Below are 25,828 nucleotides of genomic sequence, written 5' to 3' on the forward strand. Positions count from 1 at the left end.
TTTACAACAGAGTTTCATTCATAAAATAGAGAAATAAAGAATTGTAAAATGTGTAAGAAACAAAACTTTCGAAAACTAAGACAATTCATCTCAATCGAAAATTTCGACATACACTCGTAAGTATACTCGTAAAGTTTCAAATATATTCGCCCACTTGAAACTACTACTATTTCCACTTCTCGACTTATTGAACATTCAAGAAGATTCAAATCCAGTCTCTACCAATATTTCTCACGTATATACCCCCCTTTTTCTCCACGAAATAGCAACGAGTATCTAAATCGTTCGTCCAGATCCTTCGTTTATACGTTATAAAACCACGATTTCACGATTATATTTATACTCCATCCCTTACTACTTTCATTACGAAACAACAAGTAACAAACAAACGACAAACTATAGCACATACAGATACAAGAGACTCGGCCGTCTAAGCTCGACGAAATACAATAAGAGCACAATTTATTTGCCCGTCAAGTTGTGCTCGATCCGTCTCGTCAAATGGTGATCGGATATGTTTGTTCGCGTGGATCGAGCCGCGGGCATCTCCACGGGACAACAAACTGATGCGTTTCCAATAGCGGTGGTAGCGGTTGCATAACATCGATCCTCCGGCCGATGGGTGGTATCGGGCCGAGATAACGGCGAAGAATCCGCCCACGGATCGGCCAGCGGCGAGATTGCGGTGGAAAAAGAACAGAAGGGGAAATTACCGACACGCCAGAGCCAAGAGAATAGGAGGGAAGAACGTTCTTCGCTTTGGAATCGCGGTAATGCTAATAACGTTGGTATCCAGGGATGGTGGATAATTGAACGGAGGAATCGAGAAGAGTCGCGAGCTTTACATTTCCGTTTCCTCCTCTTTCGATCCTCCTGCGATACATTTTATTACTCTTTCTTTCGCTCTCGTTCGATGATTAACGATCGGTGTAAATGGTGGAATAACGTGGAGCGCATTGCAACTGTGCTGTTTCCATTATCCCCGTATGGTTATTTTTTATTTTTTCTTTTTCCTTTTCATCTCCTTTATTGCCATAAATACGCCAGTTTCGTATTTCGTACGTTATATATTTCGTTTCTTATATTCCGTTTGCTTAATGGAGGCAGGAAGTTGATCAATGCTATGAATTATCGCGACTAACAAACTGTTACGTTCTACACGCATGATTAAGTAGTTTCGAAGATGTTTGAACGATCGGCAACGAAGCATGGGTTACTCCTTTGTATCTATATGCATAATGTGTATTTTTATATATTTTATCTTTTGCGCGTCTATCTTTTTACGTTTCAACTTCTATCGTTTCTGCTGCGATAAGAAAATGTTTGATAAAATGAATAATCACTTATCACGTATCATATTGATTTTTGGATATCTGTCGAGATAACTGAAAATCAAGCAAATATATCATACTTATACATTTTATAATGTTCTACGTTTTTATAATATGAAAAATACGTGTAATATTTTAACTTCTTACAGAAATTTTCGAAAAAAAAATTTATCAAGATTATCGACGACGAATTATTAAAAAAAAAAAAAAAGAAAAAAAAAAGAAAAAAAGGAAAATTCATTATCAAAATCGATATTTACAATTTATCTCCCTCTTATCGCATCAGAAAATAGTTGTTTCGACGAATATGCTATCTAATCTCTCGAAAAGTAAACACGCTACACCCCGATCGTTAATCAAACTTTATCGGTAAGAGCAAAATGAACGAAAACGGGTCTTCAAAACGACCATCATCACCACCACCACCAATGTTCACATTGATATCCTATCAAAAAATGGACGCTCGACACGGTGACACATGTTTATTCGCTTTGAGAACGGCTTTTCACGTGGTGCTACGCCCCCCCTCGACGCGGCACCAAGATCCTCACCCTGGGATGGAGCCTCTCTCCTTCGTGCGCGCCGTTCCATTAAAATCGTTCCAATAAAAGGATTTCGAGCGTGCACGACAAAACGTTCCCGCCACGAGGATATTCTGCCTTGGCGGGAATCGATACATCGGGACCAGATACCGTAAATATTTTAAAACCCGGGGGGGCGGCGCGCGTTCCAACGTCTGCGCCGCCATTTATTATTTACCCACGACGTTGCGTAATAATGGAGCGGCTGTGGACTTACGTAAACGGAGAAAATTCGAAGAATCGAACGATACAGTCGTAACACATCTTCGTCACTTTCGTATTTTTCATCGGTCCCCCTCCTTCGATTATTTATTTTTCCACGAATTAGGTAATAACGATCAGGAAAATTATTTTAATTACTTCTCAAACGAAAGTTCCTCCCCGAATTTTTCAGTGTTTGAGCTCGAGTGCAAATTTGAGATGCATGGGAATTTCGAGATGTAAATATACGCGCAACGTGTGTTATTTCAAGACGTTTAATTTGGAACGCGTGGAAAAGGGAACGATGGAAATTAGTCGATCCGCTCGGTGCTCTTCGTGATAATTGGCAGAGGAAGTTTTCTGAGGAAGAAGAAAACGGTTATATTATGTGACGCGTGTGTTCGTTTCGTTCGATTGAGATATATTTTTATTTTTATACACGTTTCTTCGTATAATAATTTATAAGAAAGTTAGTTCGTCTAATAAGGATCGATTGCGTGAAAATACGAGGAATTTGGGAGAATAATGAAAAAAAATACATTCTTCGATTTAATTACCTTATAATTACCGAGGTTTTCTACGACGCAGGGTAAACTGACGTCTCTCCCCAATGGCACTGTGACGTTCGGTATCGGCTCGGCAAACATCGGTCGATCCGAGAGGGCTGCACAGACAGAAAATTCCATTAATTATATCCGTAATTACGAATAAGAAGAAGCTTTCATTTTGCGCGACACTTTATTCGAGATTGTTCGTAATTCTAAATATCCACAATACTTGATTTTAACCAATTATCATCTGTCAACGATCAGCTTTCTTGGTTATCCTGACACAATTATCAGCAAATCATTGCGCATTGCGAACGATATCGATGTTTTTTAGGGAGAGGATTACTCGAGACAGTGTCGATCCAAATAGTAACGCACGATGGGGACAAGTTTCCAAAGAAGACGGAAAGGAAGAGGAAGAGGAAAAGGAAACAGGTCACCACGAGTCGTAGAAATCCTTTGGGAAAGTTTCAGGATTGGTCAATGGTGAAGCAAGAGGGTAGTTGGTTGATCGCTCGACTGGAAGAGGAAATCGTCGATTCCGTCTCGCATTTACCGAAAATGCATGCAGAGAGGGAGAGGGAGAAAAGAGAATCATCAATTGAAATGTCGAAATAATTATCAAATTGACAAAATAAAAATGTATTATAGAAATAAAAGTAAATAAAATTCTTTAAGATTTCTTTAAACAAGATATTTTGAAGAGAAAAATATTAGTCATCATCTTATTGAAATTATGTGTATACATATATATATATACAATTTTATTGATGCTACTTAATGCTAAAATTGCACATTTTATTCTAACGATAGTGTCTTTTCAAAAAAAAAAAAAAAGAAAAATAAATAAATAATTTCAATCGTATCAAAAAAGCTTTCTTCGAATGTAATGGACTTGTCTGCATTCAAGGATTTTTCAATTATTTACATAACCGCTTAGAATGAGAATCTACCTCGTTGAGTAACGATTCATAACCAGTTTCCAGCGCATATGCATATTTGATGAGTGATTCGATATTACTAATGCGAGACGCGTGTGACGTCCTACATTTTGACGTATAGCCTATTATTATTCGATTAAACAAACGCACGAGAATCCGATAGAAAAAATTACAACCAAAAAATCGATTAAAATCGATCTAACCATCGAATTATATAACAAAATTCCTCCAAACAATCTTGCAATATTTGTGCCTGTTTCATCGATGAGTCATTATTTTTATTTGATCTCAACGAGCGTTCGAGATTATTCCATGAAATATATATATATATATATCTATGTATTTATATAGGCGATATAAATTCGCGAAGGGAACTCTCTTATAAAGTCGCGCCACTCTCTTAAACTCCGATTATGATTGATTTCGCGGCGTTTCGAGTGGCGTCGAAGAATAACGTCGCGGATACCGTGATGATGGATCGGCCCGTGATTAATGAGAAGAATTAATCACGATTTGGTGGGGGTTATCAACGTTGATTTTAACCCATCTTCCAAAGTTTAGGATCTAAACGATCGCCACTCTTTCTAATCCCTGCAACGACTTCAAAAACAGTCAAATTATTATTTAAAATTCGAATGAAATGAGAATTGATGATATATCAATAACGCTAAATTAATAATATCGCGAAGTTTGTGCTGATTGCTGATCGATAATGATGCTTGATCTTGATCAAAATATCGCTGATTGATGAATTAATATCCCTTCGATCAATGATCATGATCATCCTCTCCTCGTGTTTGCATAGACTTCTTCTCTGGATAGCAATAAATTATTTTATTATTTCTTAATCTCAAAAGAAATAACAGAAATCGCGATATTTTGCAAAAATAACGTATAAGTATGATCCAAATTCTCTAGTAGCGTTATTTTTATATAGAAGAAGTGTGAATACAATTGTGTCACCTTGTAACACGAGGCAGAGATTCAGAAGGTCAAGAAGCATCGATCGAAGTTCGAATAATCTCGACAAAGAATTTTATATTTTATTCAGACAAGTATGAATACAATTATTTTGCGGCTCTTCATTTATAAAATAGGAACGAATTGCTTTCAACGCCTCTTTTCGCAGAATTAAAGAATCTTCGAGAACAAATTCTACACACCTCTGTCATGATTCATTTCTTGAAATTTCATTATCTCCTTAGAAATCTACGGTACATCGCACATCTCGATTGCCATAATCGACATAATATCTGTTTACTTATTGATCTCAGGGCGTGACCAATATTTATGAAACGAGATATTTCAAAATAATATCTTTATCTAATTAACTCTTTCTCAAAATAACTTATAGAAAATCTTTAAACTTCTCGAAATTTCAGTGTATTTAAATATTTAAATATTTATCGATGCGTGTCGCGATAGTTCTCGAAATTTCAGTGTATTTAAATATTTAAATATTTATCGATGCGTGTCGCGATAGTTCTCGAAATTTCGTAAATTTTGATAAACGGAAGAGAATTCTTAAACGAATAATCCTTAAAAGGGGGAATCACCGACGAGAAGTTCCTTTCATAAATCACGACATCGAACGCACGTGATTCTCCGTTTCCGTTCATCCAGGGTTGCGGTGTCGTTCAACCACGATTGCCAAGGCGCCACAAGTTTTACGATTGAGTGATATAAGGAGCGAAGTTATACTCCGCTAAGTCACTCCATTTCCCCGAGAAAAGCTTCTTAATCGACCGATCTAGCGTCGTCCCCTTCCCACCATTGCGTATAACTTTCAATTTTATCGAAGATTTGTCGATAAAAATCTATCCGGCGTTCATCGACAGACAATAAAACGATCAATTTTGAAACTCGCTTGTTCGAAAACAAACTCGAAAAATGAAAATTCAATGCTTGTTCTCCGAATACGTTGCAAGTATTCTAACAACGAAATTTACATATCCGACTGTGTTCTAAAACAAGACAAAACGAGTTTTAACTATTTTATACTTAATGTATCCATTAAACTTAACGACTTAAATAAAACTTATACTTTAAATTACTAAAAGTTTAAGATAACTTGCCTTATTCCTTTTCGAAAATTATATCATCTAGTGATAATTTATCGGTAAAAAACTCACAAAGTTTTTTTTTTAAAGTTTACGATATTATTTATTTACGTTCAACATTTCACGAAAGCTCATTTTCTTCAACCAAACGTGTTATCCGTTCGATTTCTTTATTTACAATAACTTCTTTATTTATAATATCGATATTCAGGTCAAAGCGTATACAAAAAGTATATCTCGCTTTCCGTTTCTTACTACATAACGGAAACCTAAAAAGAAAACGACAAACGATATCTAAAATTGATAACTCTTCCACGCCTTATTAGAACAATGAATGCCTTCTTCGGAACTAGCATAGATATTACAGCGCGTACATTGCATTTGACCAGTCGGCTTACAACTGCTGGCACAGTCGGTAGTCGCGCGATTCTCTTGTCTTTTCTCTCCGCGTCGGTATTCGTCTCGCGACACTTCGTTATTTGTCACGTCTTGGTTTACTAAAAAAAAAAAAAAAACGTTACGTTGCCTCGATCGAGTCGAGAAAAGAAATATAAAAATTCGGAGATTCCGACCGTGTCTCAACAAAAATTCTCAACGAGAATTCGAGAAATAAGGGAAGAATCGAAGCGGTGGTGTTGGGTGATCCAGGACGGCAGGGATGACGGTGGTGAAAGTGGCGAGGAAGGCAACTCTACGCGGACGGATACGCGGAAGTCGTGAGATTTTCGGAGTAAAGTAAATTCTGCGAAGGAGAAAACAAATTCCTCGATCACGAGACACGCGCGTGCCCCACATTTTCCTATCCTACACGTTGGGCAAGGCGAGGCGCGGCGCGGCGCTGCGATGGTGAACCATCAATCACGAGTTTTATCGGCCTTTCCATCCTCGAGCCTTCATCGGAAACGGAGCCATCCTTTTTTGCATTTATATACAATCGCGGCGTCTTGATGGACTAAAATCCTCGGCGAATGTTCGAGCAGTGCGAACCCTCCGGGAGTTTTCTGGAATAATAAACGCGTGAAATCTGGAATTTTCGCCGCGTTTAAAACAAACGGAAAGAAAGAAAGTGAGCGAGAGAAAAGAGTGGAGGAGAAAAGAGTTCGATTTTCGTTGACACGATATATGTACAATTTTCGATCGCGCGTGCGTGTCAAAGGGAGAGGAAAGTTCGATCTTTCTTTGGAAACGAGTAACTTTTAATCGAAACCTGATATGTAATCTCGTATCCCCGTTTCTTTCCCTCTTTGCGTGTCATTTCTTCCTTCTTTTTTCCCTTCTTTTTTTTTTTTTTCACTCTGTTGCGCGGCGTCAAAGCGGAACACGCGAAAGGAAAAGAGAGAACGGTGGGCACAATACAGAGACAGGTTGTCGTTTTGTTCGTTTCCTTTATCGTTTAGTAGCCACTGGGTAATTGTGTTTTTTATCTACCTGTCAGTTGCATATCTACTGGAAATTTAATGAAGGAGAAAGAGAGAAAGAAGAAGAGGGAAAGATAAATAAATAAAATGTATAGTCACGTTTCTTCAAATCGTGCGAACGAATGCGGAATTGGCAGAGGGGGGGTTCGTTTTTATCCGTAAATTGGCCGACTCGCAGAGAAATCGATGCCCGCTCTGTTTGCTGAATCATTGATCGCCGGTAACTATAACGTTCGAATAATTTATGCCGTCGATGGTTTTTGGAATCGTGAAATATTTAGAGTCTCATGATCGTTGCGGTGTAACGAAATACCCGGCCCATTTGGTAAACCGCTGTTACAAAACGTTTCCATATTTCCGCGCCGGTGATCATCGGTTCGCCGACTTCCACGATTGTTCCAACCATTCGCCGTGAGAATCTTTCACGCCTCCCCTCTCCCCCTCCAACATCATTTCCTCCTGTTGTGTCTCCCGATCAATCCCATCCATCCTATTCACTGTCAAGAACAATTTATCTCGTTATCTCGTTGACGGGCGACAAACGTGAAATTTCAAGTGGTCGACAATTAAGATGACCAGGAATCGTGAGGAGAGCGAACAGTGTTTCGTGATAGAAATAAATCGGTGAAAGAAGAAGGTCGAAAAGTTCGGACGAAAAAAGCTGGACGGGAAAACAAAACGAAAGAGGATGAGATTATGGATACTGGAAAGGAACAATTTGATCGTCCTGGCGATCTTCACGTTCACCCTCTACGTCTATTTCAACTATACGCTCGACGACATAATACATTTCAAACGGATCATCGCGGGGGACACCCGAGTCACAAACACGACCAAGAAAATCCTGTTCTGGAACACGATGTTCGACGACGAGAATTTTTACATGGGGAAAGGAGATATATTCGTCGACTGCCCCGTGAACGATTGTTACGCGACCCACGAAAGAAGTTACGCGAATCTCACGGAATTTGACGCGGTCCTGTTCCACGGGAACGAGTTGAGACTCGCCGATCTGCCTTTACGAAGGAGCCCGCGCCAGTGGTACGTTTTCGTGAATCTCGAAAGCCCGGCCAATAGGCCCCTGTCCGACTATTTTTACGAGGATTTCTTTAACGCCACGATGACGTACAGATTGGACAGCGATATTGTATGGACTTATGGGATCGTGAAGGACGTCCACAATGGGCAAACTGTGGCGCCTGACAGAGATGCACGTTGGAGGGCGTTCTATAATCGAGCAGGTAATGTAGGCCAACGTAAAATTGATTTCTCAATGTCGAAAGATATTGGAATTTTCGGAATACGAGCAATATTTTGAAAACTATTAGGTAACCGTTCGAGTAAATGTTCTATTCGCGATAGAAAAATATTCGATAAGATGAGTGGAATATTTGTGAGAAATTGAAATTGCACAGGCGTGTCCTCCGATGGGGGAATGAAACAAAAATCGATTCTATTAAAAATAAGCAAAGAGGTTCGTATAAATAAGGCCTGACCTTGTTTTTTTATAATGCAGTGTCGCAATAATCCACGCGCGCGAAGATACGTACAACGTAATTAGATATTGACTCGCTGCTCCTCCTTTTTCCTCATTTCAACGCAGTTAGAGAATCCATAACCTCGTGCCACCTCGTGCGCAATCGGACACCCTGTGTACGTAACTCTCGTTTAAATCGTCTCTGGAATCTAAAACGAATTCCGAGAAGAAGAAGAAGAAGAAGAAGAATTTTTAAAAATTGCGACCATTCTAATTCACAAATTCTATCACAAATTGAAGAGAAAAATTATGCAAGACTTATTTAAAACGTATTTTTTTCCTCTCTTCAAAAAGAAAAGAAAAAACATTCGGAATTACTCTCGATACAAACTCTTTTAATTTTCTTCCCACGTTTCTTGCATCTTTTTTCTCCCTACCAGAAGAAGAAAACTTTCTTGATTACCTAATATACCTTGGGCATTGATCACTCGAGAAAAGTTTGCCTCCTCCTCGCAACTAAGTACCTGTTTCGCAAGAATGGTACATACGTACGTACATACATACGTACATACATTCGCTCTACCCACTCGTTTTTCCGCGTGGAGGACGCATCATCTTGTCCCACGTGCTTCATAATCGTCGCGGTTCGTAATTAATGTCGGTTCCCCTGCTGCTTTTGCCCGCTACGACAAAGAACGCGGCTATTTGCTGGCGTAACACCGCTGGCTGTTCTCTCCCCCCTGCGCTCGTTCCAAACGAAACGGCGAAAAAAATTCGCTATGACGACTTCCTTCGCGTACAACTGGAAAAACAGACGGGAAAATCGTTGTCTCGCGAACGTAGAACGTAGAGGATGTTGCAGCAAGAGGGAGGGAGGGAGGCAGACAGGCGCAGGCATTTTAGAGATATTAAATTGCTTATAAAATTATTGTATCCCGATGTGAGGAGAAGTTAAAAATAAATAAACGATAATTGGGAGAAATAGTCTAAAAAAAAAAAAAAAAAAATAAGAGAAGAGAAAATTTAGAAAATTTTTTTTAAATACATATTTTTCTTTACGCGTTTGATTTTATTTGTACACGATAATTGAATATTATAAACAAGTTTATTTTGAATAAAATAAGTAAATCGTATGTATCTGGTTACGATATAAAATATCGGGAAAAAATTGGGAAAATATTGAAATTGAAACTAGTTTGGATATAAAAAGAATAAAGTCCGAATATATGATGCTGAAATAATATATGTATTGCATGACGTTCTGTAGAATGATTTTTATTTGTTCACTTTTTTTTTTTTTTAATTTGTTAAAAAATCATTGGAAAAAATACTTCTACATAATATTATATTAGAATTTTTGTGTAAATTAATATTTTTTAAAATATTATTATGTTAGTTTGGAATATATATTTGAATTGTACGACTGTATATTTTTTTTATTATATTATATATGCGTTGAATATTTGGACTCGTTTTAATAAAAATTCATAGATCCAGTGATGAAACTGATTTTCAATTCTTGGCAAGTCATTATACAAACATATAATATTTTACAAATATTTTGCCATTTGATACGTATATCTCTATTTCACGTTATAAAAATTCATGATTGAGATAACGAGTTAATAGCAAATTTTATAAGTGTGCAGTAATAGCGAAATGACGTGTTACGAAGATAGAACAATTTTCTATTTCCTTTTTTTCAATATAAAGCATATCATTCGTAAAAAAAAAAAAAAATATTGTGTCACGAAGACAGCAAATTAAAATCTCTTTGAGAAACAATAATAATATGCGTCAAACTCAAGGTTATTTTTAGATACTGCACGACGATGATTCATTTTGATACATCTTGTATACATGTTGCACCTTATGCAAATGAGTTTTTCAGAATATTCAACGTAATATTCTTATAGTTTCACAGTCTTTTATAATTACATATTTTTTGATTTAACTTTATCCCACTTTCCTCTTTTCTAGAATCAAACGTCACGTTTAAGTCGCCATTTTAAAACAGAGAAAATATCTAAAACGATCGTAACCGTGTAAATGAAAGCAATTTCAGTAGAAATACTGGTGGAATGAAAATAATTTTTCGGTTTATAGGTTTCCAAGAAAATTACTTTAATATAATATAAATATTTTAGAGAAGAAGAGAAAAAAAGTATAAATATTTTTGTAAAACCAGTTTCATTACCTTTCAAATGCATCATATCGTATTTTCACAATAGTTAATTAGTCCATTCAATTTTTGGTGAATTTTTCTGTCTTCGATTTACTTTTCTTTTTTTTTTAACAATAAACACAACATATTATATATAACATTTATTGATTTATATCGTCGCGTTAATAATTCAAAAACTGTCCAAAATAAATCCCCCTCCCTTTTTTTTTACTGCAAAATTTTCAATTTTCGAGACTAATAAGATCAAGAATAATCAGTATTAATTACTTTTTTGTTTTTCCTGTTCCACGAGATGATTTAAAAAAAAAATTATCGTGTAATCAGCGAAAATTAAATTGCAAATCTTGTTGTTGATTATTTTTTATCGATATTGATGTTATTACGTGTTGCTGCGAAATATTCTTGCCGAGGAATGGACGAGTGTGCCACGCTCGAAGAAAAGAAAAGATAGAAAAATATAAATCGCGCGGGAAGTCCGTGAAGAATAAATTCGCGACAATTATTTTGCGCAATCGCGTTACGTAAACGCGCCAACCTTCCCTGAACCACTCGTGTTAATTAAAGTGCCTACGATGACTTTATTAACCGTTGCAAATTACCTGTCCTCCACGTCTGTTTATTTGTCCAACTACTGTCCTTTCCATCCGTCTAGGTTACGTTTCCAACTTAAGCGAATAAAGATCGATTTATATTCATTAGACACGGGCCAAGGCGATTTACACACCCTCGCGTTCCACCAATGTCCTAATGGAGGATGTGTAACGAGCACGTGCCACGCACGTGTAAATATTATTATTTAATACGGTAAAAATGTAGGAGGATTGGTCGAATACGAACGTAGAACGGTCTTAAGATGTTTATCCACGATTACTGTAGAAGGATCGTGAGAATTTTCATCGATGAAAATACAAACATAATACAACCGGATGAAGCCGGTATTAAAAGTATAATTAATTTTCATTAAATCATTTTAAAATCTCTTAATTATCGTGTCATAGAAGCAACGATTCGTCTGCACAGGTAACCAGTCGCAGGACGCATCTTCATCGAAGAGGTTTCATAGGAAGGTGAGGCCGATAATCTGGTTTGTGAGCAACTGTCAGGCAAAAAGCGGTCGGCAAGAGTACGTGGACGAGCTGTCGAGGCACATACCGATCGACATTTACGGGAAATGCGGGACCATGTATTGTCCACCTAGCGTGGACTGCTTCAAGCAGGTCGTCGAACCCCACTATTTTTTCTACCTGTCGTTCGAGAATTCGTTCTGCGACGATTACGTAACCGAGAAGCTGTACAATGCCCTCAGGTAAAACAATGGACGATCTCGATGATAGAATTGTTACTAGACATAGCTCGCAACCGCCTCGCTGATCGATTTCGAATCGGCTGACGGATCCGCGCTACGAATTCGTGTGCAATTGTTCCGACATGTGACCGTGCCGCGATTAATTCTCTCTCTCCTCGTTTCGTCTCTTTTCTAACTCTTTTTTTCTTTTTTCTTTATTCGCTACATGTATGCTCGGTACGATTGGATATTAGAGGAAAAGAGTAAGATATTCTTCTTCGTCGTTTCACTTTAGAATACGTGTCAATTTTTTTTATCAACCTTTCGCGAAAAAATGGGAAAAAAGGAAATTTATAATTAAAGAGTGTTGCTTTCCTTTTATTTACAGGTACAACGTGATCCCAATCGTATACGGTGGCGCCAATTATAGTCTCTTTGCCCCTCCACGATCTTACATAAACGCGTTCGACTTCGATTCTCCGAAGGATTTGGCCGAATACTTGAAGAAACTGATCAAAGATCCCCGGGAGTATAATAAATATTTCACTTGGAAGAGGTATTATAAAATCGATGGCGGTATTCAACACGCCGCTTGCAATCTTTGCGAGTTTCTCCACAAGAAGAAAGAGCCGCGAATGTACAATTTATTGTCTAATTGGTACAGTCAGCAAAAATGTCCTCTCCAAGAATATCTACGCTATCACAATTATCTTACAGGTTCCGTTTTAAAAGACTGACTTTACTCTAACCGATTATTTTAATAAGTTGAATATATTTGTGTATATTTTTTATTTTTAAAATATCACAATCACGTTACATAATTAAATAGATTAAAATGAAAATCATGAAAAATCTATGATTCCATCCCCTCGTTTTTCATTTAAATATTTATAATTTTATCAAAATGATCGTGAACTCGACGCATTTACCGTATTTTTCATATTTATTAGAGGATTTATTGTACAATGTAGTGAACGAGTATTGTGTAAATGCAGAGATATCGACGAGACTTTTTTATCGTTTGAAAAGTCGGTAAGTGGAACATTGACTTTCGATGAAATGAAATAGGATTTCGAGCGATAAATGAAACGCGAATTTCATCTTGTTCCATGAATTCGCTAATTGTAAATAAAGTTAAACGAATCATCTTTAAACGAGGACACACCGGAATATTCATTAAAAAAATTATTCATTAAATTTGTTTCGTTAAAAATATCAATTTTTGAAAAAAAAAAAAAAAAAGAAAACAAAACTTCGCGCACGATTATAATAAGAAATATAATTTGTGATTAAAGTATTTCACGATTCAGAAAATCAAAGCGAAGTTCCGTCATTACACCTTCTATAAAATATTCACAAGTTGAATCGTAACGTTGAATGCACCGAAAACCAATGATTTTCATAATTTATTCCGTCACACCGGTTTGCTTTCGAGCATTGAAATGTCAATTAAACCGAACGTACCTCGAAAGTATTTGCAGTTTCAAACTCGTTTAAAAAAAACTTTCAACGATCGAACGTTGAAAAAATTTCTACTGACTAAATTAATCTGTAATTTATTATGAGTGGTATAAATATTCCGATAATTAGTTATATAGATATCTTAAAATTAAAATCGATGCTCGTTCAAAGTTAAAACATATGTTATTAAAGTTTTGTTTTTTACGTATTATAACATTTTTCCTGCGCGTCATAAAAAACACGATAATTCCGTGATGACTCAGATCTTTGAAATGCAAAGTATAATAAAAAAATACCGACTTATTCGTTTTTATTCGAATAGATATGAAAAAGGAAGAATGGATTTATTTCTAACTATCGAGGCAAATTAAAAAAAAATTGCTCGTGGAATAATTACTTTGACTTGAAAAAAAAATCAATCAAAAATACGATAAATATACGTAATAATAATGGTGAATTGAATCGTTAAAAATCTTTGTTTTAATGTTTGACGAATTTTAAATCGCAGAAAGTCACGCAGAAAGTGACAATTTTTTCGCATAATTGCGTATAATTTCTCGATTGATTTTATTTAATTTTTCAATACCGAGATCATTCGTTGTAAAATTTCAATATAAAGCTTGTTTTTAATTGAATAAGTTAAAATGTATTTAATAAGTAAAATATAAATTTTTTAAATTTCTTGCATGCAATATAATTTAAACACCAAAATTGAAATCGTCGAATGCTTGATAATGAGCAAACGATAAGAAATTCGCGCAAACAATATTTATAATTTTTCTATTTGTAAAACCATTCTATGATCTCATCGCCATTAAAACCGGCAAATTATTTCTGTTTAATCGTCCTCCAATTTATTTGCGAGATTGCGTGACACATTCCTCAAGGTTACCAAGTTTTATTCCCTATTTTTAGGTCAGAATGATTAGAGTGACTGTGTATTATTACACGCTCGTGTAAATAACTATTGCGATAAAAATCCCATTCGAGGAATTAAACACTTCTTTCATTGATCGCTTTAAAAATTCTTCTTGTTATATTTGCAATATACAATAGTTTCAATGATATTTCTTTAATTCGACTTTTCTAACTTTCCAATAATCTTGCGTTCAATTAAACTCTTTTATTCTTTCGTAGAATTTATCTATACTGATAATAATAAAAAATTTGCAAGCTCGAATGCTTTTACAAACCTTTTAGATTTTTCGAAACAGTTATATTTAAAATACGCCTAAATTTTGTCCTGTAATTGATATTGGTATTAAAAATTTAAATATATGTATATATGTATCACGTGATTAAATTAAATCATAAAAATCCAGAAGGAAACGAAATGAATTTTCAGGGCAATCTAATACAATTTACGATAGCGATAATGGAATCCGTTCTTGCGGATCCAAATATCGGGACAAACGAGACAAGAAGAAGATTCGTTGGGGCGAAAAGAAAGGTGGACGAGACACTTTCGTGTTGCTCGATTTAATTGAAGCTCGTGCCATTTCCTTCGAAAGTTTCGAGTCGTCAAAGATGGCGCGTGTTACACAGCCACGTAAACAACGTCATCGACGATCGAGAGAGACGTTTCGTATCGCGACATTCTTCCACGATTTCTTGGACGATAGAACTGGTCTGAGGAAATTCCTTCCTGTTGGGTGAACGGTCTGAAAAGGCTCGTAATCGCGTTGGACCCGTTAAACAAGTTCGTAAGATGCCTCGACAAAATTGTTCGAATCGCGTTGAAATTGTCTAAACTCGCAGAAAAAATTTCGAATATAATTGGCTTGATTCGCGATTCTTCAAGCAAACAAGCTGCCATCTGCCCGATTACGAAATTTGTTTTAAATACAGCATTAAAAACGTTGCTCTTTGCTGCATTCGTTGGAAAAAGTGTTCGATCTTTCCCATGTATATTTTCATCGTAAATTAATTTTAATCCGATAAGACGTTTCGTAACATCAATGGTATTTTGAATTTCAAATAAATATGTAATAATCGGTGAGCATTCGTGGAAAAAAATAGCGGTTTGTTAATTATTTAAAGGAAGGTTTCCATGAATGGTGCGCAAATTTCACGCGGCACGGAAAAAAAAATTTAGTGAAAGAATACCGACGTGAAAATTATAATTCCTCGTCAAGTATTCGTATTTGATCGATCTTTCTGATCGATTCGTATTATCATTAATATCATGCTCTATTATCTTTCGTAAAAAAATCGACGAGGCCACCGTGTCTTTAGACAATTTTCGCGAATACGACAGAAAATATGTGAAATATGGATCTGGATGCCGTATTTTTTCACAGGATGGAACTAGATGCTTTGGACTAGTGGACTAACATTTTTTGCAAAATTGAAAATCCGTACAATAGATCCGTTGGTTAATCATTTTTACAAAAGTGATATTTCACGATGATGTACAAGTTTTTTACAGCGACATCGCGTGGATGTATAGGTTAGAATGAAATGATTAGAAGATAATAAAATGAATAACGAAATTACAGTTTTTTTCGTATTTTTTTTTCCTTTGTTAAATAATCTTCTTCGTGATATAATAAGTGATTGAATAATTACTTTGAATAATTTTAACATATCATTAATTATCATGACGTTAAAAAAATTTTATAGTATACATTGATATGCTAATTGATTATTCAATAAGTTTCTACTCGTTATGTTCATCAATATATCTGCGTTATTATCACGGTGGTTCTCAATCTATAAGCTATCGTTAAACTGATCGTAAAATAATCTTTGCAAGATCGATGCAATTACTTTATGATTATTTATGTAGAAAATTTTACAATGAAAATTATGGATTTATTAATATGTCTTTGTGAAAGCATAATAAATTATGGCTTTGAATCGATCCTTCAAAGATGTTCCATGAATATATTAATTCCTAGTATAAATATTAAATATTTTATATTTATTATGATACATACTTTCGATTAATATTTCATTTAGTATTCGAGTAATTCTTATTTAATCTTACATATATATATATAATTCACTTTAAATTTGTTCTAAAGAAGAATATTATTACTGCACGATATTAATTCTCATTCCATAAACATATTCATATCCAGGATATCTAAAAAGATGACGTTTTTCATTTTACATATTTTCAATGATAATATATTCAAACACGTTGTTGCACAAACTTTTCAATCTCGATATTAAAATATTAAATTAAAAGATTAAAAATAATATGTGAATTTTTCACGAAGATTTCTTCAAAGATTTCCTACAAAAAAAAAATGTTTTTAATATTGCAAAAGATCTTGAGAAATATTACACTTAGATTCTCTCGATTTTTCGTTTCCAAACGATGCTCAAAATTCGTCACGATCTCTCATAACAATAATATCTCGAATCAAAAGAATTCTTGGAACTCGGAACGCGTGAAAGAATTGTTCGAATTCTCGCAATTCTCGAAACTCACCTCGTCGAGATGTATCTGCGAATAATTAGCAGGAAACTCGGATCTGAATTCGTTTTTGCAAATGGCGGTGGGGAGAACAACGTGTTATTCGAATGTGAACAAGGCTAATAGCAAGAAGAATGCGAGTGTATGATTTGCGGGTAAACGTGAAGCGAAGAATGGCTGGAGTACTATGCTAAACTGTCCAGAGACATGTACGTCGACATTTGCGGTGAGTGCGGTAATTATAATTGTTCTTGCGGCAACCGGTGCTTCCCTTGCAAGATTGTAAAGCATGTTAGTTACTTTTTCTATTTTCTACCTCGAGAATGCTCTACGTGGAAGATGAGTTAGCAACGCAGCGAAACAATGTCATGGTTTTTTCTACATTAAAACATTCGATCTTCCTTCCTGTCGATCAGAATCGATCAGAATTATATATGTATTTTTGTGCACCGTCCTTGTGTACAATTGTATGTTAATATAATTACGTTATAATACATTACGTAAACGATTGCCTTCAATGATTTCAACGTGACTAGATAGTTGATTAAACGTTGTTTAAAACTTATCGATGATACGATATTGTTGTATGTGTAAATTAAAACAGAAAAAAAAGAATAGTAGTTGTAATAAAATTTACTAAGATATATATATATATCTGAAATAATTATTATGGATTGGCGCAGTTGACAGTTTATTATTATGTAACTTAAAATTAACGCTCACGAAGCGGCTGTTTTATTTCAGACGAACTAATTTTCTTTTTATTATTTTTTCCATTGCCTATAACACGATAAAGCGTTTTAAAAAAAATGAATTTCAGATAAAACTTTTTTATTTCTTTCGCTATTGGGATCCGATTATCGTATGAAGCGATAATACCAGATATAAATGCATATTTTAAACATTTCCTGATTAATTGAAATAATCATTTAATAAATATCGACATTTAAAAAAAGAATAAATAAAAACAATCTCTCTTCGCTTCTTATATTTTTGACAATTATTTTCTTTGCCAAGTATAAAATCAGAAAATAATGAAATAACCCCATACGAAAATAACCGTTACCGATAAATTATTTCCAACAAGTTATTCCTTACTTCAATTTCAATTGAAATTTACCCAAGTTTGGAAAGAACATCGACAGGTTGATGCGAGAGATACAGGATGATGTTTTTCATAGCCTGTCGTCCATTCAATACCATCAAGAATGAAAATTTCGAATATCGAATATTCCATATTCGAACGATACGGAAGAGATGCTCGTAAAAGTTTGCTTGTAAAACTTTTATCCCGCGCAACAATCGGGATACAACGTTGAATGATCAAAAGTGACAGGCGTTATTACCGGTTAATCATTACTTCGAGCGGTCTGCGACGAAAAAATAGAGGAGAAAAAAAAAAAAAAAGAAAAAGGAAAGAAAAGAAAAGAAAAAAAACGCGCCTTTTGTCGCGCGATATTGTTTCCAAAGTTAATCCATGCGAGATAACAACTTCCATTCGACGCCGATTGAAAACCGCAAAGCAGCTGTTACCTTGGATTCGTTTGGGACGAAGCGAGGAGCGCCTCTATTCAAAGGGATCGTTCGACGCGAGTGTTTCCAACGTTGGGGGGAGGAGGAAGAGGAGGAAGAGGAGGAGGAGGTGGAAGGGGAGGCGCACAATGGGGCGCATTAATATCGGGGAATAATCGAAAAATTACATGGGGCGTAAACGCGTGTCCTCCACACGAAACGAATTGACGTAACAAGCTTTCGTTCTTTCTCGCTTGCCGCTCGATTAACCGGTCGTTGTTCCCCGTTAATTGGAAGAAAGGAATCGAAGGATTTATTAATGGTTAGCGTTTTCCAATGATGGCTGTGTTAGACATATATCGCGCGGGAAGATTTTTCGCAACGTCTAATATTTTTGTTAATTGCTTTTCATAAATGAATAAATATTAGTCGGTCTAGTGTAATAATAATTACATAATCGATGTAACGTAAGAATATTTATACTGAAAAGTAATAAATATTTATATATTTATAAAAAATTTATTTATCTCTATGTGGAGTAGTAATGGAAAATAATTTATGAGTATGTAAATTGTGAAGATTGTGATAAGAATGTGTGTATAATGATATTAATGTTATTACAAGTATCAGTGTATATATTTTTTAATGAAAGATCTTTTAAAAAATTGCGAATATTCGACGAAGCTTCTTACATTTTTTACGTGTAATTGAAAATATACCGAAATAAATATAAATAAACGTTGCGTATCTTATTTATCACTAATACAACGTGTTGCCATTAATTAACAAGTACTGACTATTGGACTAAATCACCGATACGGTTTCGAAGGATACGTCGTATATATATATATATTTGTTTCGATATAGAAACGGACGATCGATGATTAATAAAACGGAATAAAAAACTGGAGATAAAAGAGAAAAGAACCGTACTAAATGGATGTCGTTTGACATTCTGGCGGAATAAACTTGAACATTTTGTATCGACAAATTGACATAGAGAAAAACAACAAGTTTCAGAACGTTAAATTGTTAAATTCGTTTGACAAGCCGCCGGTGGATGGCACTCTTTTGAACCCAAGAGATCCAGTATATAAATTTTATTTATCTCTGCTGTTGTTGTTGTTGTTTTTCCTTTCTTTCTTTTTTTTTTTTTTTTTTAGAGTTTCGCGTGTCACGAATTGGCCAGCTTTGACGCGGGGTATTAACGGCGAGAACAGTTTCGATTGAAATCGAGAGAACGTCGCAAAGTTAAGTCATTTCCATCTCGGTGAATTTTTATATTATCATTTAACTTTTCAACGCGATATCGAGACAATGTTTGAAAAGTTTTATCATTTATTTGTTTTCTTCGATTAATCCAAATTTATTATTTCTCCCACCTCGATCGATCTTATCTATGTAGATATTCCTTTTTATATACAAGATATATGTTTTTAATTTTATCTTATCGAGCTTTATCTCTTATTTACTTATTCGCTCTGATTAATATATATTTTCGTTTTGTAACGATCTTCGAAGAATAAAAAAAAAAAATCCAATCAAATTTCGCCCATTTTCTCTCGTCTTACCAACTCATCGGCAACAAAACGAGCCGAGTATTATCCGTATCCTCGCGATCGTTATTTGTTGCACGATCCCTCGGCTGACTTTTTTCCACGCCATGGAATTGCCCCTCGATTATTGTCATCGTGACAAAAGCGTCGTGGATGCTCGGGGGCGAAAGGCAAAAAGAAAAAAAAAAGAAAAAAAGATAAAAAAAAACGAAAGAAATAACGAGCTCCTCTTCTTCTCTCTCCTCTCCCAAGTTTTCTTTCCGGGACGACGAAGGAGCCGCCCTTCGAACACGTTCGATTAAGTTGCGTCTTCGAAGGGACGCAAGTCAACAAACTCGAACGGTGGCCCCCGTGATCCTGTTAATACCGGTGGATAGTGGTGCACGGATGAACTATCGTCGCGAGCAATTTCGTCGAGTAATTCGAAGATGTAGCGTGTAAAGTAAAAAAAAAAAAAAAAAGACACGTGGCAGAAAGCGAGACGATTATTCTTTGTCTGGTTATACGTTACATGCGACAGAGCGAAGAAGATAGTTCTCAGAGTTTAGGGAAAGGGATGGGGGAAGAGATGGAGTGGCAAATTTTGATGAACTTGGTCCTCGCGAATTAAGATTAGAGAATCTATCCGTATCTCCAAACGAATCATCAATCTAGCATACTCGAGTCGTGGCTTAGGAAGATCTGGATCGTTATCTCTAAACTAGAATTACGTCATATATATAATTGGATAAATTGTGCATTGGTATATATTCGACCATATAATAAAATATCGAATTGAACGAATAATTTGCAAATAAAGATATAAAAACTATCTCTCAATCATTTATAATGGACTTATAGGTCCAAAGGTAATCTTCGAATTGATACGAAATATCAATTAACAAGATAATTTTGATATTCCTAAATCAGAAAGGTATCGAATTTACACAAACGTGATGCAAGTAAATATACTCTTATTATCCCATAGAACCCATAAGGGTAGTCCACATCGTATTATCTCTATAGGGTAATTAAATACATTCGACATGATAGGAAATATTTCAAAAGTTCCATCTCTGCCCCATCACTCCGTGGAATTACCCCACGATGATTAATACCCGGACTTAAATCTTAAAATTGAATTAATTCCACGTGATTATTCTCCTCATCGCACCCCAAATCCAACTTTGCTCTCGCTAAGAACCAACTTCGATTTTCATTCCGTCACCGGGGGGAGAGAACTTCCGGTCCGAGGATAGAATTCGCTCCTTCTTCCCCGAAGAAAGAACAAGGAAGAAGCCCTCGGAATAATCTGTCAGACGCAGAATGCGCGTTAAGAACCGCAAACATCCCCGCTGCGCGAAATCGATCCAACGCCCTCTCTCGATCGACCCAAGTTTGACGAACTGCATCGATCTCCACGACGTGAGATCGCGATAGATCAGGCGATACGATAGAGACGTCGAAATATAGATGGGAAACAGATAATCGTCGTGGATGAATTCGAGGTCGGACCATTAGTCGATCTATTAGACGGTGACGTAAAAATGACCTCGATTCCGCTCTGGAATGTCGAGGCGGAAGTCCCTCGAAGATGGGAGAAGCTCTCCTTCGAAATAGATCGAAATTTTCAACAGAGGTAACTGGGAGCGTAAGATCGAATTTCTCCAACTTCCTTCGATTTCGGTTAAGGGAATGCTTCTCTCGTACAATGAGAATCAGTTTTATTCGCTTATCGTTTCAGTCGGTTGATATTTCACTTTGGAGTGAGAACGTCGGGAGGGGAGGAAACGTTAAACGGTGAATCGACGAATCGGGGGAAACTAAAATTGAATGGCTCGAAATTTAGTTCGGATTTATTTGGATTGGAGATTATTTGGTGGGAGGATAAAAGAGGATTTTGTTTGAAATTTTGACGATTGGAGGGGGAGAGTTGACTGTTTACGTGGGATATTTGATTTATTTTATTAAGGTAATGTAATCGTTAACATATAACGAATGAAAGAAATATTTGAAATTCGATTCTTCTTCAACGTTTCGGATTAATTTTCATACCTCTGATTCGTCGAGTTGTCTTGTCACCGATCAAACATCATTTTTCTCTCGAATCATTAATTTTAATATTGAAAAATTGGCAAAATTGTACGAAATTTTATGAATGAATTTTGTAAGTTTTGAAGTAAATTTTGATAAAACGGAATTAACCGAACAAATGAAAGAATATTCTAATTTAAAACAATTAATTTTAACACTAATCCGAATTTAATCGTCTATTAAATAAAATTACGTTTTACGAACAATCTATCTGAATCGAGGAGGAGAAGGAGGAGAAGGAGGAGAAAGAACGAGAGAAATATTAATCGCATTATTTCTACTACGATGACGCTGAGTAAATATTTAAACAAGCGGAGGAGAACGATTAAAGGAGTAATCGCGCAGGAATTTTAACTATACAAATAGCTATTTTGATCGCTGCAAAATAAACGGGAGGACGATCGTTTCCAAGTTATTCGTCGATAGATGACGAATAATTTTGTTATTTTGCACAGCTTATCTATCCGTACGTTATATAAGTCGCACAGGTGTAAATATTAATGTATTGGTGGATTCCACGTATTGGTTGCATTTGTATCGTAAATTAACAAACGTGATATTAATAATTACGATGCAAAGCGCAGAGAGCCTAGTTGATCGGGCACCGGAAATGTTATTGACACGCGGTGCAATTACATCGCTTATTGGCATAGCTTATTACGGATCAGAGGCGAGAATAAAATTGGGGTGAAATAGGAAATAAGTGGGGGAGAAAAAGTACACTGTGAAAAATGTACGAAGGGAACGAGAAATTTTGTTTTTGTATTACATTCGAATTTCAATGTTACGTGTATTTACCCACGTGCTGTTAAAAAAAAGAAAAAAAAAAAAAAAAAAGAAAGGGAAAAAAGGAATGGAAGGAAAAAAAAATAAAAAGAAAAATAGTGCACACTCCACTCCGATAGGAAAAAACGATGCTCCACGTTTTATTCTATTTCGTTACGTTGATTCGCGAATAACGTTGTAATACTGTTAGAGGTAAACAAATTGTACCGCGTATTTACGCGACGAGGAGAAAAAAAGAAAAAAACGATAATCTACTATTTGTTTGTTCCACATATTTGAACTCGAATAATATACTCGATGATCATCGAATTACAATTTGCCGTTAAATAAAATTATCGAACGCTAAATGTTACAGGAAAGGAATAGATAATGGTTACCTCTTATCTAAAGGAGGAAAATATTGATCGTGACCAATTCCTGACCGAATTCTCGAGCACGAGGAAATACGTTTAACCGTGATGAACGTGGTAATTATTAAAAAATTCAAAGTGCAATCGATCGTTTAGTAGATTGGTTCATTTATTTAACTTGATTCTTATTAAAGAAGAGAGTGAAGAAATTATCGAAGAAATTTAGATTGCCGTTACGGGTATTAATTATTAGATGCCTCAATAACTACTATCCAAGTTTGTTAATTAATTAAAATCTACTAAACAATTCTCAATTTATCAACTGTTTATCAACTACAATCCTATTATCGATGTTTCCTATTATCATAAACACGATCTTTCCTTTCATATTCTTTTTCTTAGATTATTCTAAATTAATTCTTAGATAATAGAAACACGCACAAATATATCTTTATATTGCTCTGTCCCTTATAATCGTCGAATAAAACAAATAAACGATCACTTACTTTGCTTTCCTTCTTCCCGTATAAATTTTCTCCCCAACTCCCAACGTCAAAGAACAATTTTCTTCCTACACGTGGACTCAGGTTTTCTCGTGGCGAATCGATCGAGAACCGTTTCGTTAATGAGTCATCGATACGCCTCTCCAGACACCCATCTAATGACTCATGAGCGTCTTGTCAACAAGAGACTCGTCAATCGACTTCCAAACCTGAAACGCCGCCTCTCCAAACAAAACAAACGCTTTCCAATAACGCTTTCGATCCTCGTCACACGGTTTTGTCCGGAAAGTTGAGGACACAGGCGATAAATATGAGGAATCGGGGAGAGTTGAGGAAGACTGAGAAAACGCGACGGTTCGAATCACGACGAATGGACGTAAAAGAGAGAGAGAGAGAGAGAGAGAGAGAAAAGAAAGGAAAAAAAAGTGAAAAAAGGAAAAGGAAAAAATTACTGACCTCTCAGATCCACTTGGATTCCAAACGCGGACTTACGCCACCCTCGCGACCCATTACGTCCATACTCTCTTCTATAGTTTTTTCCAAGTTACCGTTCGAACTTATTCCCTCGATTCTACTGATCGTCGCATTTCTAACCTGATTTACAGATGTCCCTCGCAGGATTCTAAAAGAGCGGTTCCCAATATTTTTTCCAAAGTATTTTCGCAATTTTCTATTTCCATCTGATTTTAAGAATAATACAATTTTCTCTAAGTTACTATTGTAAATTGGATAAATTAAATCTCGATCATTTTCTTCGAGAAATATCCCGAGTAAAATAAAAATAAGAATTTAAAAAGAAAGTTTTAGATTAGATTCAGAACAGATTGTTTTTAAAACGAATTTTAAAAATCGTATATAAAAGCTTTCGTTAATTTTTCATCAACGACTCGATTCATTTCACGCGAATACGATTCAATTTATACATCAATCATCCGACAACGAGCAGCTCGCAAAATAATTCCACTAATTCCTCCTTCAATTTATAATTTTTCGTTCAAATAATCAAGAGAGATTCGCGTTTAGATTTCACGTTTCGAATAAATACATAACACGTTCGAATCAACTGCATTTCCATCTCTATTTTCATTCGCAACAGATGTTCGTACAATTAGAATCACGTTCCAAAACGCTAATTTAAATAATAATAGTTACATTTCACTCAATCAACCGTTTGACGAAAATTCCCCCCCTCGATAAAATTCCAATTGTGATTTTCAATTTTCAAATTTGATTCCCAGCCGAATCACGCGAGGCCGCGAGATTGCTCACGATCTATTAATAGATCAAGTAGTCGAAGCAACCGGGTAAAGCGCAATCCTCCAACGTATCATTTTCACTCCCACGGTATTAAGACGTCGTTATCGTTTTTCGAACCCCCCTTTCTCACCCCTTGGATTTATCATTTGTTCCGGCGCTATACCGTGCCAAGCGGCAATAAAACTCGAGATTGTACGATTGGATATCCGTTCATTGACGGTTCTCGTTTAACCGACCGTTCCTTTTGCACACAAATAAACGCACCCTCCTTTCACCCCTTCAACGCGAAACAGATATACGTCGACCGGATACTCTCGATGATCCGGCGAAATCTGGCGGTGTTAATTAGCGAAATAAACTGGCCACAAACGTTGTTAATCGGCAGGATCACGCGCGCCACATAAGAGAGCGGAACAGGGAGAGATGGTTACGATATTCGATTGGGGGAGGGGGATGGGTGGATCGATGAAATCCAAGCGTTCGATGCTTCCCCGTTTTCTGTCGGCCGCGTGCAACAGCCGGTTAATGGAATTGATCGGTGCCGGGCGCCGAGAGAGGATATCTCTGGCAATTAATCAAATTATTAAGCCGCGTGTGGTGCGTCGAGCCGCGTGTTGTTCCGCAAATATCCGCGCGACGACGGAGGCGTGAACCGCTGATAAAGAGCGATACGCGGCCCGTTCGAATCACAATTGATAAGAGATTTCCTGTTCAACTTCCTGTTCTTCCCTTTTTTTATTTTTTTCATTTTCTCCTTGCGAAGTTTCGTTGAAAAATATAGGACGTAACGAATGTTAAATCTATAAATTTAACCGGTGTCGAGCAATCGGAAATTATGAATCGACGTTCGTCCATCTCGAGAATTTTAATTTTAGAAAT

General features: G+C 36.0%; 2 protein-coding genes and 1 long non-coding RNA gene across 13 annotated transcripts in view; 2 read left to right on the forward strand and 1 right to left on the reverse strand.

Moving 5' to 3' along the window:
- LOC108002059 (lachesin-like) overlaps positions 1 to 25,828 on the reverse strand; it is a 298,367-nt gene that overhangs the window by 124,582 nt on the left and 147,957 nt on the right. For 8 of the 11 annotated variants that reach the window (XM_062086001.1, XM_062085998.1, XM_062086024.1 and 5 more), the window contains one exon: positions 2,671 to 2,777. In XM_062086001.1, coding sequence (XP_061941985.1) covers positions 2,671 to 2,777 — 107 coding nt within the window. Of the gene's footprint in view, positions 1 to 2,670; positions 2,778 to 4,765; positions 5,567 to 5,677; positions 5,857 to 23,695; positions 23,846 to 25,828 lie in introns of those variants that run through there. The other 3 variants (XM_062086005.1, XM_017063452.3, XM_062086015.1) reach the window with 3 other exon arrangements.
- On the forward strand, positions 1,417 to 3,074 carry LOC133667427 (uncharacterized). Its single transcript, XR_009832923.1, has 2 exons — positions 1,417 to 2,240; positions 2,996 to 3,074. It is a non-coding gene; the product is annotated as an uncharacterized LOC133667427 (long non-coding RNA).
- LOC108002060 (alpha-(1,3)-fucosyltransferase C) lies at positions 5,991 to 12,879 on the forward strand. Its single transcript, XM_017063456.3, has 3 exons — positions 5,991 to 8,321; positions 11,763 to 12,048; positions 12,416 to 12,879. Exons 1-3 carry the CDS (start codon positions 7,769 to 7,771, stop codon positions 12,762 to 12,764), a joined length of 1,188 nt encoding a protein of 395 aa, XP_016918945.2. The 5' UTR covers positions 5,991 to 7,768; the 3' UTR covers positions 12,765 to 12,879.

The sequence above is a fragment of the Apis cerana genome, linkage group LG1 (genome assembly GCF_029169275.1).
Source record: "Apis cerana isolate GH-2021 linkage group LG1, AcerK_1.0, whole genome shotgun sequence".
NCBI classification, from domain to species: domain Eukaryota; kingdom Metazoa; phylum Arthropoda; class Insecta; order Hymenoptera; family Apidae; genus Apis; species Apis cerana.

Coding starts and splice junctions, on each gene's coding strand:
- LOC108002060 (XM_017063456.3), top strand. CDS start 7,769: ATGAGATTATGGATACTGGAAAGGAACAATTTGATCGTCCTGGCGATC. Junction 8,322..11,762: donor GGCGTTCTATAATCGAGCAG/GTAATGTAGGCC, acceptor TCGTCTGCACAG/GTAACCAGTCGCAGGACGCA. Junction 12,049..12,415: donor AAGCTGTACAATGCCCTCAG/GTAAAACAATGG, acceptor TTTTATTTACAG/GTACAACGTGATCCCAATCG.